At 33.3% G+C, this 14,338-nt stretch overlaps 1 protein-coding gene across 7 annotated transcripts; it reads left to right on the forward strand.

The window, feature by feature from the left end:
• Window positions 1–1,607: 1,607 nt before the first annotated feature.
• On the forward strand, window positions 1,608–7,051 carry LOC100788584 (sucrose synthase). Of its 7 annotated transcripts, none has more exons than NM_001354915.1 (13): window positions 1,608–1,706; window positions 2,749–2,869; window positions 3,131–3,257; window positions 3,343–3,494; window positions 3,595–3,787; window positions 4,205–4,636; window positions 4,762–4,935; window positions 5,025–5,141; window positions 5,234–5,400; window positions 5,501–5,725; window positions 5,839–6,402; window positions 6,500–6,638; window positions 6,742–7,051. In NM_001354915.1, exons 2-13 carry the CDS (start codon window positions 2,772–2,774, stop codon window positions 6,769–6,771), a joined length of 2,418 nt encoding a protein of 805 aa, NP_001341844.1. In that variant the 5' UTR covers window positions 1,608–1,706; window positions 2,749–2,771; the 3' UTR covers window positions 6,772–7,051. The 7 variants fall into 7 exon arrangements, with proteins under 7 accessions (NP_001341844.1, NP_001341845.1, XP_040866823.1 ...); NM_001354916.1 differs by having other exon boundaries at window positions 2,752–2,869; XM_041010889.1 differs by having other exon boundaries at window positions 1,701–1,991; window positions 2,752–2,869; window positions 6,742–7,039.
• The last annotated feature ends 7,287 nt before the right edge of the window (window positions 7,052–14,338 follow it).

A 14,338-nucleotide genomic window follows, 5' to 3' on the forward strand; every position in this document is an offset into this window, starting at 1 on the left:
GCTTTTGTTAATGCAAACTCCAATGACTAGGCATTGGGGTTTAGTTGGTAATATAAATATAACATCAAAAAGTCTATGCTTGTGACGAACATCACAATGCACCCACCATTGATGCCACGACAGGCATTTTTTATTTTTATTTTTATTTTAAGAAAATAAGCAATTCAAAATACAGTACTTAGTTACTTACTATTCACGTGATAGTTCTATATATATATATCTTACAATCTCACGTGATCCCGGTACAACGTTTCAATTTTTGTATACGCTCGATATATAAATAATATTTCAAATTATATTTTCATTTTATAGTAAAATATAATGACATTTTCAAATATAATTTTGAAATTTTCATTTTTCAAAATGAAAATATTAATATTAGTATTAATAAGGTTACCACAAATAAAATTAATAAATCATGTTATGAATGAAACAAAGAATTCTGGCATTCTAACTTTCTTTGAATATAGTAAAATGTATACAACACTCCCCCATATATGCATGATTTACTCAGGGATCATATACATTCTCTCATGATTAACATAGCCGATCTGCTTTCTTCGTGTCTAAGCAGATGATAATTAAATAGTAACTAGTTTCTGGTCCACAAGATAAAACTTATCATTTAGTCGTTTTAATTATTTTCTTGAGTATCAAGCACTAAAATTATTAAACTTCCTCATTATCATGTGATTCAGTAACGTGTAGTACTAGTACTACTGATTTTTTTTTCAATGGATGGCTCGTATCGAGCATCGACAAATCCATTTATTGGGTATGTAATATTTTCTTGCATGCAGTTTCATGCAGTAATAAGATGGATTCTTACATTTATATCTAGTTAACGGAAAATGTTGTCTCCTGTAAAAAAAAAGCAGAAAATGTTGTCAATGCATTTCTTGCGCACAAAGTTTTTTGAAACATGAATTAATTTTTTCAAAATATTTATGAGATCAAATTGACCCTAAAATAAGTAATAAAGCTTTAACGTGGAATGACATTAATTTTTTCATAATAAATAAAATATTTAAAGCATTTTAATATTAATATTAATCGATTACAACTATGTTCAATTAATGCAATAACTTTTGAATAATAAATATTACTAGTAAAATAAAATTTTATCTGTTCTCCATTAAAGAGATGCCTTATTGCACGGAAAAAGCCATATTCTTATTTAATAAAAAAAAAACATAATTATTGTTTCAAAAATATCATTTTCACGGTAGGAAATTTGATCCAGCCCTACAGATCATATTTTCATCGTACAATAATATAATAAAAATATTCATCTGTAGGAAATATCATTTTCATTGTACAATAATATAAATATAAATATATACCAGAAAAGAAAAAGAAACTGATGTGGCACAATGTATTACTGAAAGAATGCATATTCTATTTCAATTTTCAAGCAACACTAAGAATATACTAGTACTTTTATTATACTTGTGTATTTACTCAACCACCCTCGGTGGAGTAAGAAAGAAGACAGATAAAGTTTTTTTTGACCTTTGGTGAATCTCTTACTTAATTAAACAAAATAAAATAATCCATTTCCTTTATTTAATTTTTTTTTCCATCTGTGAAATTCCCGTTCTGCTTCGCGCTCCTGTCTATAAATTGACTCAGTCACCACTTGAGTTTCCATTCATTCACCTCTTCTCTTTACACCCCCCTCTCTATTTTGCGTTCATTCTGTTTTCGTAAGTGCTGTTGTTTTTCTCTTCTGTTTCTTTTTTTATTTCTTTTTTGTTTTGTGTTATTTTTTTCTTCTTCCTTATCGTTGTTCTGCCTCTCCCCTGTTTCGGTGCTCTGTTCACCACTGCCACGTGAGAATGATCTTCCTTCTCTGCATGTTCATTCTCTCGTGACCACTGGATCAGAGTCCATGTTCTGATCCAGGGTCTCTCTCTAATGCTTTTCTTTTGCCATGACCACCTTAAAAACAACATGGGGGGTGGTGCTGTTACACAAACTCTGTTTCTGGGGTGCTGTCTTTTGTTCAATTTTACTCAGAAATATATTTTCTTGGATTCTATTCGGTGTGTGGGAACATGATCCTGTCGGTCGGTTGTTTTTATGTTAATCCTTAACTGGTTACAAGGATCTAACGCTTGAATGCATGTCCTGAGTTAAAAAAACAAAAGAAGATAATACCTAGTTCAGCCTGGCCTCGAACCAAGAACTTCTTTGTTAGTTTCTCATTATTAAAAAATAAAAAAGTATACGTTTTCTTTGGGATGGACGGTTGAGGCTTATGAGAGGTTTAAGCTAAGCCTGGAGTGGAATGTTCAATTTGTTTATTTTAAAGCAATAATAGCTCAAGCACTAAACTTCTTTTTCAAGTTCTTTGGTAGCTTGCTAATTGCTATTGCTGTTCTAATTAATTAATGTAATTATTGTTTAAAAAAGAAAAGTTGGTGACACTGGAATAATAAAAGTGTAATATCTGGCAATTATTCTTCTGCAGCACTGTTTAAGGCTGAAATCTTAGTAGAACAAAGTAGAAGATCTTGTATTTATATTTTTTTGTAGGCAGGTGGTTGGTGGGGGTGGGGTGGTAGGCCTTGAAATCCAATCCAGTTTTGTAGAATAATTTTTGTTTTTTTTTTTTTTGCTCACTTGTTTGGGGTATTGACTTTGTGATGACTCAAGATTACTGATTTACCTTCATTTTTTCATGGTGGCATATTATGTATCATTCTTGATCTGTTTCTTACACTTTTGTTTTTTTTTTTTTTGTAGCAGTTGAAGTCTTTCCCTAGCCAATGGCCACTGATCGTTTGACCCGGGTTCACAGTCTCCGTGAGAGGCTTGATGAAACCCTCACTGCCAACAGGAACGAAATTTTGGCCCTTCTGTCAAGGTAACTCATCATTCTTGTTTTTGGTTTAGGATTTTTTTTTTTTAAATTCAAGGCGGTTTACACGGTGAATTTGCTTAAGGTATCTCAATTTTTGTGTGTGTTTTCTTTCTTTAATGGAAGTGAAGTTCTACTAACTATGTTTAGACAGTGAGTTTGTTTAAGGAAGCTAAGTTTCTGTGTGCTTAAAAGGTGGTGAAAGTTCTACTATGTATGTGCTGTGCATGTAGTATAACACTAAGAATGTTATGAAAATTTTGATAGGATCGAAGCTAAGGGCAAGGGGATCCTGCAACACCACCAGGTCATTGCTGAGTTTGAGGAAATCCCTGAGGAGAACAGGCAGAAGCTTACTGATGGTGCCTTTGGAGAAGTCTTGAGATCTACACAGGTAACTATCATTTTATTTTTAATAGGATGTTTTAGCTATGATTATTGGTGTTTCTTTTGTTGATTTTCTTATTTCTATGTTGTAGGAAGCCATAGTTTTGCCACCATGGGTTGCTCTGGCTGTTCGTCCAAGGCCTGGTGTGTGGGAGTACCTGAAAGTGAATGTGCACGCTCTTGTTGTTGAGGAGTTGCAACCTGCTGAGTACCTTCACTTCAAGGAAGAACTTGTTGATGGAAGGTGAATAAGAAAGGCTTTGAGTTTGTGTGAAAGCGGTGTTCTTGTTTGTTATGTTACTTGCACAAAATTATAAACGTTTCTCTCCCACTCTTTATTGCAGTTCTAATGGCAACTTTGTGCTTGAGTTGGACTTTGAACCATTCAATGCAGCCTTCCCTCGCCCAACTCTTAACAAGTCAATTGGAAATGGTGTGCAGTTCCTCAACCGCCACCTTTCTGCCAAACTCTTCCACGACAAGGAGAGCTTGCACCCACTTTTGGAATTCCTCAGGCTTCACAGCGTCAAGGGAAAGGTAGGTGTCTATTTCTACTCTTTAAACTAGAGTTAAGAAAGGTAGTGGGAAGTGTATGCATGTGTAAAGACACATTCTTCAGTAGTTCAATGACTTGAATGTCTACATCCATATTTAGACCATGTCTAGTAACCAGATCTGGAGTACAAATCCAATATCTGTTAGTATGTTAGCATATAGTTTTTTTTTAATCGACAAATGTTAATTGCTATTTTGTTAGTTTTGTTAGCAGAATGGTTCAAACCCGCGACTTTTTTTGTTAAGAGGAGTTTGTTGGTGTTTATTAGTATGTAGCATATAGTATCTCTAGCATGTTGAACTTAAGGCATGTAGTTAGTTCTTTTGCTTATAGTTTTAATAGGTTTTGTTGTGTATTTTACGGATGAAATTTATTTATTTTTTGGTTGTTATATGCAGACTTTGATGTTGAATGACAGAATTCAAAACCCAGATGCACTCCAACATGTTCTGAGGAAAGCTGAGGAGTATCTGGGCACAGTGCCTCCTGAAACTCCCTACTCAGAATTTGAGCACAAGTTCCAGGAGATTGGTTTGGAGAGAGGGTGGGGTGACAACGCAGAGCGTGTTCTTGAGTCAATTCAACTTCTCTTGGATCTTCTTGAGGCCCCTGACCCTTGCACCCTTGAGACTTTCCTTGGAAGAATTCCTATGGTCTTCAATGTTGTCATTCTTTCTCCCCATGGTTACTTTGCCCAAGATAATGTCTTGGGATACCCTGACACTGGTGGCCAGGTTGTTTACATCTTGGATCAAGTTCGTGCTTTGGAGAACGAGATGCTCCATCGCATTAAGCAACAAGGATTGGACATTGTACCTCGTATTCTCATTGTAAGTCCTAGTACATAGTTTTGTCAAGTGTTTCAGCAAGCTAACTTAAGCTTACTTGTGTATAGTGTGTGTAATGTGGATATATTTTCTTCTAATTTGTGCCTTGTGAATGTTGTGAAATGCAGATCACCCGTCTTCTCCCCGATGCAATCGGAACTACTTGTGGCCAACGTCTTGAGAAGGTGTTCGGAACCGAGCACTCCCACATTCTTCGAGTTCCCTTTAGAACTGAGAAGGGAATTGTTCGTCAGTGGATCTCAAGATTCGAAGTCTGGCCATACTTGGAAACTTACACTGAGGCAAATATTTTGACCCTTCATAAATTTTTTATACCGTTTAAGCATTTTGATGTGTTTTCACTTATTCGATGCAATTGTCTTGTTAATAGGATGTTGCTCATGAGCTTGCCAAAGAGTTGCAAGGCAAGCCAGATCTGATTGTCGGAAACTACAGTGATGGAAACATTGTTGCCTCTTTGTTGGCACATAAATTAGGAGTCACTCAGGTTGGTCTACATGACATGTCTAGTTAAAGTTGTTATAACTACATATACTTTGGGACTCAGGGGCCTAAAGGTTTTCTCTTTGTCTATTGTAGTGTACCATTGCTCATGCACTTGAGAAGACCAAATACCCCGAATCCGACATTTACTGGAAAAAATTGGAAGAGAGATACCACTTCTCTTGCCAATTCACAGCTGATCTATTTGCCATGAACCACACAGATTTCATTATCACCAGTACCTTCCAGGAGATTGCTGGAAGGTGAGCTACCCCTTTTACATTTTTGTTCTTTAGCCTTTTTTTTTTTTTTTTTAATTTAGCTTACTAAAATTCTTGTATCATTGTTCAAATACTTTTACAGCAAGGACACTGTTGGACAGTATGAGTCTCACACAGCCTTTACCCTTCCTGGACTCTACCGTGTTGTGCACGGCATTGATGTCTTTGATCCAAAATTCAACATTGTCTCCCCTGGAGCTGATCAAACCATTTACTTCCCCCCCACCGAAACTAGCCGTAGGTTGACCTCCTTCCACCCCGAAATCGAAGAACTTCTTTACAGCTCTGTGGAGAATGAAGAACACATGTTAGTTTCTCCTCTCATTTCCTTGATGTTATTGTTATCTAATCATATCATACAATTATCATCACGGTACCATGTTTATAACATTTGTCTAATGAAACTTAATTTTGTGACAGATGCGTGCTGAAGGACCGCAGCAAGCCGATTATCTTCACCATGGCAAGGTTGGACCGTGTGAAGAACATCACAGGACTCGTGGAGTGGTACGGTAAGAACGCGAAGCTGAGGGAGTTGGTGAACCTTGTGGTTGTTGCCGGAGACAGGAGGAAGGAGTCGAAGGACTTGGAAGAGAAGGCCGAGATGAAGAAGATGTACGGCCTGATCGAGACCTACAAGTTGAACGGGCAATTCAGATGGATTTCATCTCAGATGAACCGTGTGAGGAACGGAGAGCTGTACCGTGTGATCTGCGACACCAAGGGAGCTTTCGTGCAGCCGGCTATATACGAGGCTTTTGGTTTGACAGTGGTTGAGGCCATGACTTGTGGGTTGCCAACATTCGCCACATGCAATGGTGGTCCTGCTGAGATCATTGTGCATGGCAAGTCTGGCTTCCACATTGACCCTTACCATGGTGACCGTGCTGCTGATCTCCTTGTTGACTTCTTTGAGAAGTGCAAGCTTGACCCAACCCACTGGGAAACAATCTCAAAGGCTGGTCTCCAGCGTATTGAAGAGAAGTAAGTACTATTGTTACGGATATTATTATAGTCTAGATTTTGGCTTGTTGAATTGTGGTAATTAAGCATTTTCTTTGTTGCATTTGTTCCACCACAGGTACACATGGCAAATTTACTCACAGAGGCTTCTCACTCTCACTGGTGTCTATGGCTTCTGGAAGCATGTGTCTAACCTTGACCGCCGTGAGAGCCGCCGCTATCTCGAGATGTTCTATGCTCTCAAGTACCGCAAATTGGTGTGTTGAAAATATCACTTTCTCTTCATATTTTTTACCTTGAAATATCTTATGTCATTTAACTAAGGCTAATGTATGTTGTTATTATTGTTTTGACCTTTAGGCCGAGTCTGTGCCCCTTGCTGTTGAGTAAACTGAGGATGAAGAGTTGGATAAAGAAATGGAGGAACCGGCTTTTTGTTTCTCATTTGGAGTTTGTCTTACTTGAGTTCTATAAATAATATGTCCCTGATGATTTTAATTTTGTGATTAAGCTTTCGATAAGAGACAGAGAGAGAAAAAAAAGGAAAAAAAAAAAAGCCTTTTACTTTTTTTCTTTTGCATGATTTGAATCTTGATTGGAAAAGCTTCGAATTGGGGTGTTTTACCCATCAATTCAATTTTAAGCCGTGCCTTCTTCACTTGCTGTGTCCATAATACCCCTCCCAACTTTATACTTTTATATACTGTAGTTCTTTTTATCTTTAAACTTAAAACAAAGCCATGAAAAAGCATCATCATCATAATAACTAGAAACTAGAGACGAGTATTGTAGGACAAAGGACCCCCTGCAATTTCATCCGTTATGGTGGAAGAAAGTGAATATTGACGTTGGAATTTAAAGATTTAATTGTCGTTGTCAAATCTCAATTGTTCCATAAGTATATAATTCCGGAGTAGCAATTGGCAAAGCAACTACTTTTCAACCGAATATTTCGCGTCTGGTATGGTATCTACCAATTTCAATTAATAAAATCCTAGGAGAGTTAAAGTGAGTTGTTGGGAATGAACTTGTACGTTAAATTTTGTATCCTCTCCCATTTTTGGCCACCTCATCCAACGCTCTTGGTTGATCCCACTTTCACTTTAGTCAAATAACGCTGCCATGAAATTACTAACCTTTTTGTTTGCTTCGTTCTAATCAGACACATACTAATTACAGTGGGAGAAGCATTTTCGTGTGAACTGTTTATAATATCATATAGAAAATGCCACATCAATATCTTTTTCTTTTCACAAAATTAACTAAGAGTACAAGTAGTACTCAATGATACGACGTTCAGTTACGATAGATGAGAACAAATCTGTAGAAGAATTCCTGTTCTAAGTATAAATTTATCATCAACCCCTGCCCTTACCCATAACATAAACAGTTTATTCTAAACACTTTATTGTATCTTTTAGCATCTATCCACCTGGCTAGACTCGAACATAGTAAAAAAAAATGAAAATGCTATATCAATAAATTGCGATTTTGTTTTTTAATAAAAAGATAGTAAGAAAAAGATAACATTTCAAGGTATGAAATATCTATTTAGGATCTGTTAATGATATGCTTCCGAATCTTGGCTTATTTGAATACCTTGGCTAGCACACTTACCCGTAGGTCGTAGGTCCCCTGAGCATTTGTTCTTTCACTTTTTTCTCTTGTCATTTTCTAAATTCAGGAAGAAATATCCATCTACCGAAGATTAAAAATATATATTTTATTTTTATTGAATTTCCAGTTGTTCTCGTGATTCCACTTGCACCGTTGCTTGGGTTGTTAAGCATGGAGTTGGTCAGTTGGGGGTGCACTTTGCCAGTATTAAAATTCTCAAGTCTCGTGGCAATGAAAACAAAACGAAGTCCAAAACCACACCAGTTTATATTGTGGGCGCCTGCATGTTTTTTGTCCTTTCATTGCACCAGCCAGTACAGTTGCTGTAATCATTCGACATTTTCATAGGTTTTTGTTCCTAACATGCACCAAAATATTGTTGACATATTGGATCTTTCTCTTTCATCATCAAAACGTTGTAATATAGTGGTAAGTATTTTTGTCTGTCATGCGGGCAATCCAAGTTCGACCCCCGACGAATCTTGCTTAAAGGATCGATCTGATGTTTGATCCTGGCGTTTATATTTGATTTTTAGGTTTTATCTTTATATTTCATTCATCCCAAAAACCTGAAATCATCCAGCATTGAATAATTGCATCAAATTAGCAATTGAGGGAGTGAGAATAGCAATTCCCCCTCACACTTTAGGATCATTTTTCTGGCCCAAGTCCATTCTATCTTAAGCTATAAATTAGAGGCCAACCCCTGGAAGCATGGTTCATGACTCTCATCACAAAGTTAGAGACCTTTAAAATAAGGGGGAAAAAAAGAAGTTAGCAATTACGTGCATGATGAAAGTGGAATGCCTTCTATTGATCTTTGTTCTCTTTGCTTCTTTGGTTGCTAGGAATGAAGTTGAAGTCGAAGTTTGGAACCCCATCAAGGACATCAACGACCCTACTATGAAAGAGAATGGGCACTAAATCTTAATTATTATTACTAGCAAAGTTTGTGCAAGGCACTACATGATGAGTGTGTATTTTATATACGTAATTAAAATTTATAATAAATAATTTCTTTTGATTATATAAATTATATTATAATTAAAATATAAACATAAAAGACATCCCCATACCCCCCTTTCGTGCCTATCTCACTTGTTTACAGCTGTTATGGCTGCTTTCACATGATGCAATATCTGGGCCTCCTAGCATTCATATTCCAAGCACTAAGTATTCCCTGGCTGCGTCAATTCTCTTGCGCATAGTTGCAGCTTGTTAATCAAATCGGTCGTTTAATTCGAAGGTCTCTTTTTTATAAGCTTTTTAAAGAAGAAAGAGTTTTGGCTGTCTTGCCTGCTAATCACGCTCTTTCTTATGCTATTTATACTTCACATCACTTCCCCAACTTTGACTGAAGTTCCACTTGCTTTCAATCTATTGGGCCTACAGGAGCTCTAGACTCTAGTCAGATAACTTTCTGTGCAAGTCTATCTTGTAGAATTCTAAATAAAAATATAAGGTGTATTTAATACATTGTGAGAATTAGATTTTTATCACTGATATTTATGTGATTTAAATGCAAAGTAAAAGATTATATTTTACTAAACCTATTTGAATAGTGAATCGAAAGTTGTTTTTGTTTCAACTTCCAAAAGAACTTATTAATTATAGTTGGTGGTCATCTTTACTATAAATAGAAAAGAGAATTTGTGAAAAAGATACACACGAAGAGAGAGTGTGAGAAGAGAGGTTGTGAAACAAAATCACTTTGGTGAGAGAAAAGTGTCTTTATGTGAAAGTGTTATCATCTCTTGTAACTATTGAGTATGGTACTCGGGTTAGTAAAGTGATATATAATTTAGGGTGAGTTACAATCTTGTAATCATTTTTGTGATAGTAAAATATTTTTTGAGACGGTTCCGTGGAGGTAGACAAGAGGTGTCGAATCACGTCAAATTCTTGTGTTCTTTATTATTTTTTCTTACGGTGTAATCTTTGTTGTGTTCTCACGATCTTTTATAATTGTTGTTAATTTTGTTTGAAGGAGTGTTGATTACCCAACATATCTCCCAAAAGGAAGCCATGCAATTGAATAACCTATCTTTGGAGATCCACCTTACAATATGGGACCAAAAAGTCAAAATAAATGATTTAAACCCTTATAAAAATTATAAAAAAAAAACAAATTCTTCCTTTCAGCTCATGTCAGGACGAGGTAATGCAACAAAAAAAAAATCACAAAATCTGATCCAATTTATCATAATCGATTAGTTAGCATGTTGGTTAATCGCATTCTGAAACACGGAAACAAATCATTTGCTTATCAAATTATCTATCGAGCTATAAAAAATTATTCAACAAAAGAAAAAAACAAATCCACTATCTATTTTAAATTTATGAGTAATATTAGGCTTGAATTTCATAAAACAAAACATCTCGTGTTTGAGTCTTATAGATATAAAAAACATGATTAAGAGAAAAAAGCTACATTAAAAATGACTAATCATCAAATTTTTTAATAGAGATTAATCATAAACAAAGATGAAGAAAACTCCACAATTATAACTTAGTAAAAAAGATTAAATATACCCATCAATAACATAGTATACAAGAACTACGGTAAAAATATATATGCTTCTTTTTTAATCTTGCAATTTAGGGTTTTTTTTCATCAAGTTTTTTCCATTTTACTTTTGGAGACTTTGTTCTTTGATGAAAGTAAATATGTGAGGGAGTGATATCAATACACTCTTTAACACACTTCTTTTAAGTCATAATTTTAGTATTGGTTAAACTTAGTGAAAATAATGAAATTATGAGAGAGGCTCATTAAATAACAAGTGACACTAAAAAAATTCATAACTTTTAATAAATTTCAGCAAGTAAAAAAGAGTGTGTTCAAGATTGTATTGGAGAATATATTGTTAGCATTTCTCAAACATTTTTCCCATCTTGTGAGTAATTCGGTGTATTTATTAAATATAATATATTTATTACATATAATATATAATTATTACAAAGTAATTATTGCATGTGAAATGTAATTGTTACAAACATTTATTACACATAATAGTATAATAAATAATAGGCCAAATTACAATTTTGATCCCCTCAACGCTTATATGAAAAAAGATTAAATGAAATAAAAAATAAATTGAACTGGTGATCTTTTATTTATAGACAAAACAATAAACAACTACCATACTTGTTTTGTTTACTTAAATACATTAACATTATTTTTATGTATATTAGCCAGTTATTAATTAATTTTAAAATTATCAAAATTTATAAATTTATAAAATATTTAATATATAAATCTTTTTAATTTTATTTTATATCATTTTATATGTTTTTATTTTGAATAGTTTACATTTTTTATTTTAGCAGTTCATTATTAAATTTCATAAATTAATATGTAAATTATTTACAATTTTTTTATAAATTGATTTTAATATAAAAATTATTTTTACTCTAAATATTTACATAAAATTATTCATAGACAAAACAATAAAACACTTGTTTTGTTTGATTAGCTATATTAACATTTTTTTATGTATAATTAGTCAAGAGTTATTAATTTTTTTAAAAATGATCAAAATTTATAAAATTTAAAAATATTTGATATATAATTTTTTAATTTTACACAAATAATCAGAGTGAAATAATCTGTATATTAAAATCAATTTACAAAAAAATTATGTAATAAATTTACATATTAATTTATGAAATTTAATTATAAATTAGTAAAATAAAAATAAAATATATAAACTATTCAAAATGAAAACATATAAATGATATAAAATAAAATAAAAAAAATTTATGTATTAAATTTTTTAATTTATAAATTTTGATAATTTAAAAAAAAATTAATAACTCTTAACTAATAACTAATGATACATATAAAATAATGTTAATAAATTTGACTTAACAAAACAAATGTGTAAGTGGTATATTGTCTTGTCAATCTATATAAGACGTGAATATCAATATATCTCATAAGAAACTAAAATTGTCCACCAAAATTACTATTTAACCTAAACAATATTAGAATTAATAGTCACATTAATTCTCCTAGTAGTTATATTAATTAAATAGTGTTTTAATTAATTTTCATTTAATTTTATGCATATGTATTAAATGTTTTATATTAATTTAATAGTTTGTATTTCCTTGATTTTCATTAAATGAGATGTATATTATTTTTTTAGCATGTATTTATTAAATACATAACTTTTTTTTATAAGGAAATATATAAGGTCGGTCTTGTAATAAAGTGAAAAGGAAGGGAAGACCAATATGGTGGGTTCGTATTCCCCCTGACAAAAAGTACATTTATTGAAAAAAAAAAACATAACCTTTTGTATTTATAAAATTTATTGTAATATGTTGCAATTAAAAGACAATATTTCACACTTTAAGTTTTTTTTTTTTTTTGCCGAAGCCCATTCACTAGGATGATTATTGATTTCCCATAATAAGTGATTCCCTTCCAGCGTGGTTCATAACTATCATCATCACAAGTTAGAGGCCCTTAGAACAAGGAAATAAAAAAATTACAGTGACAATTCCAAGCATAATGAAACTGGATTGCCTTCTTCTGGTGTTTGTTCTGTTTACTTATATGGTTGCGAGGAGAATGAAAGGTAAAAGCAGAGTTTGGGTCCCCATCAAGAACATAGACTCCCAAGTGATCTTTCTTGTCGTAGAGTATGATTTGCGAACCGGTCAGAAACTCAATTTGGAGAAGGTGATCAAGGCTGAGACTCGGTTTGTAATGGGAACCTGAGTACCGGCTCATCATCTCCACCACCAACAATGGATCCTCCTTGAACAATTATGAAGTAGTCATGTTGGTTGATGGTCTTTTCTCGCACCTTATTTCCTTTATTGTTGTTTATATTTTTTTGGTGAATGGAAGGGGAAACCACCAAGAACGATCCATTAAAAACCATGAGGAAACGTGGTAGAAGATACATCTGCCAAAGCTACAGTTGATAAAAATTGAGGAACAGTCTCAGAAATTCGTAGTTGTCTATCTAGGGACAAACCAAACTTGGTTAAACAATCAGCCACTTGATTTCCTTCTCCAAGCTATAGGAACTTCAATATCTCTTGACTTAAACTAAAGCATGGATGGTAAGTAGGACATCCAGTAGAGAGCTATGTAATTGCTACTTGCGAGTCTGATTCTACTTGAAATTGTTGGAAACCACGACTCCAAGCAATCTGCACACCAATTTTAATGGCCCACAATTCAGCCATGACAATAGAACAAAATCCAATATCAGCAGAGGAGAGAATAACATGACCCAAGGAATCCCTGAAAACTCCTTCAATTGCAGCTTTCTTTAGGATTATGGCCTTATGGGTCTTTTGCTGGTTTTTATTTTAATTTGGTTGGAATTTCTTATTAATTTTTAAAAATAAATGCATTAATTAATTAACAAGTTATAATATATATATATATTCTACTTAATAAATGGAGAGTTATGTAGTTAGTTAATATAATTTTTAGAAACTAGTACAACAATATTAGCTGTCATTTTATATTTGAGAAACTGGTATAAGTCACATATATAAATTAAAATATATGATCCAAAATATAATGAAAAACTATCATCAATGTACACTATTTTCGGGGTGAATCGATGAAAAAAGAGATAATAAAGAAACAAAGTAGATAAAAGAAAAATTTATTATAGACGTGATAAATGATGTGAATGTGATGGAAAATGAAGAAAAAGACTAAAAAGTGAGTTGTGTGAAAAACTAGATATACATTAATTGATAATAACCCAAATATAATTGTGAATTCGACTCCTTTTTCTCTACCATATTTCTTCATGCATGCACATACGTTTCAGATCTTACTAAATGAGGCAAAATAAGCTTTCTTTTCTTTTCTTTGGTGAAGGTACGAAGCAGTAACATTAATTAAAGAACATAATTAAGTTGCAAATAGGCTTTCTTTTCTTTAGTGAAGATACGAAGCATGTGATTACAGCAGTAACATTAGGCGCGTACGTACGTAAATCCGACTCAAATGTGACCTACTTTGACACATCAATAAAACAAGGACTCAAGCAAAGAAGGTTTAGGCAAGCGTCCCCCCGCAAAGTAATAATTTTGGACACCATACTTTTCCATAACACCACATTAACACTCATAAACATGGACACCTGTACAATAACAATAACCAATTTAACAATTTTTTTTATAAAAGAATGGCTTATGTGGCATTATCTAGTGACTCAGCAAAGCCATTTATCCACACTGGAAAGCAATGGCAACATAATCTTTTGCCTTGAACTTGATCCAGTTGATATCAAAGAACATGATTGTGTAGCAAAGTATTCTTCAAGCTGTGCATTTTCCTGACCCAAATTGTGGGTGTGGC

This window comes from Glycine max, chromosome 17 (genome assembly GCF_000004515.6).
Source record: "Glycine max cultivar Williams 82 chromosome 17, Glycine_max_v4.0, whole genome shotgun sequence".
NCBI lineage: Eukaryota > Viridiplantae > Streptophyta > Magnoliopsida > Fabales > Fabaceae > Glycine > Glycine max.

What these genes read in the sequence shown, in the direction of transcription:
- LOC100788584 (NM_001354915.1), top strand. Translation starts at nt 2,772, where the DNA reads ATGGCCACTGATCGTTTGACCCGGGTTCACAGTCTCCGTGAGAGGCTT. An exon ending in GAAGAACTTGTTGATGGAAG is followed by an intron (nt 3,495 to 3,594) that starts GTGAATAAGAAA and finishes TCTTTATTGCAG; the next exon opens with TTCTAATGGCAACTTTGTGC. An exon ending in TTCCAGGAGATTGCTGGAAG is followed by an intron (nt 5,401 to 5,500) that starts GTGAGCTACCCC and finishes ATACTTTTACAG; the next exon opens with CAAGGACACTGTTGGACAGT.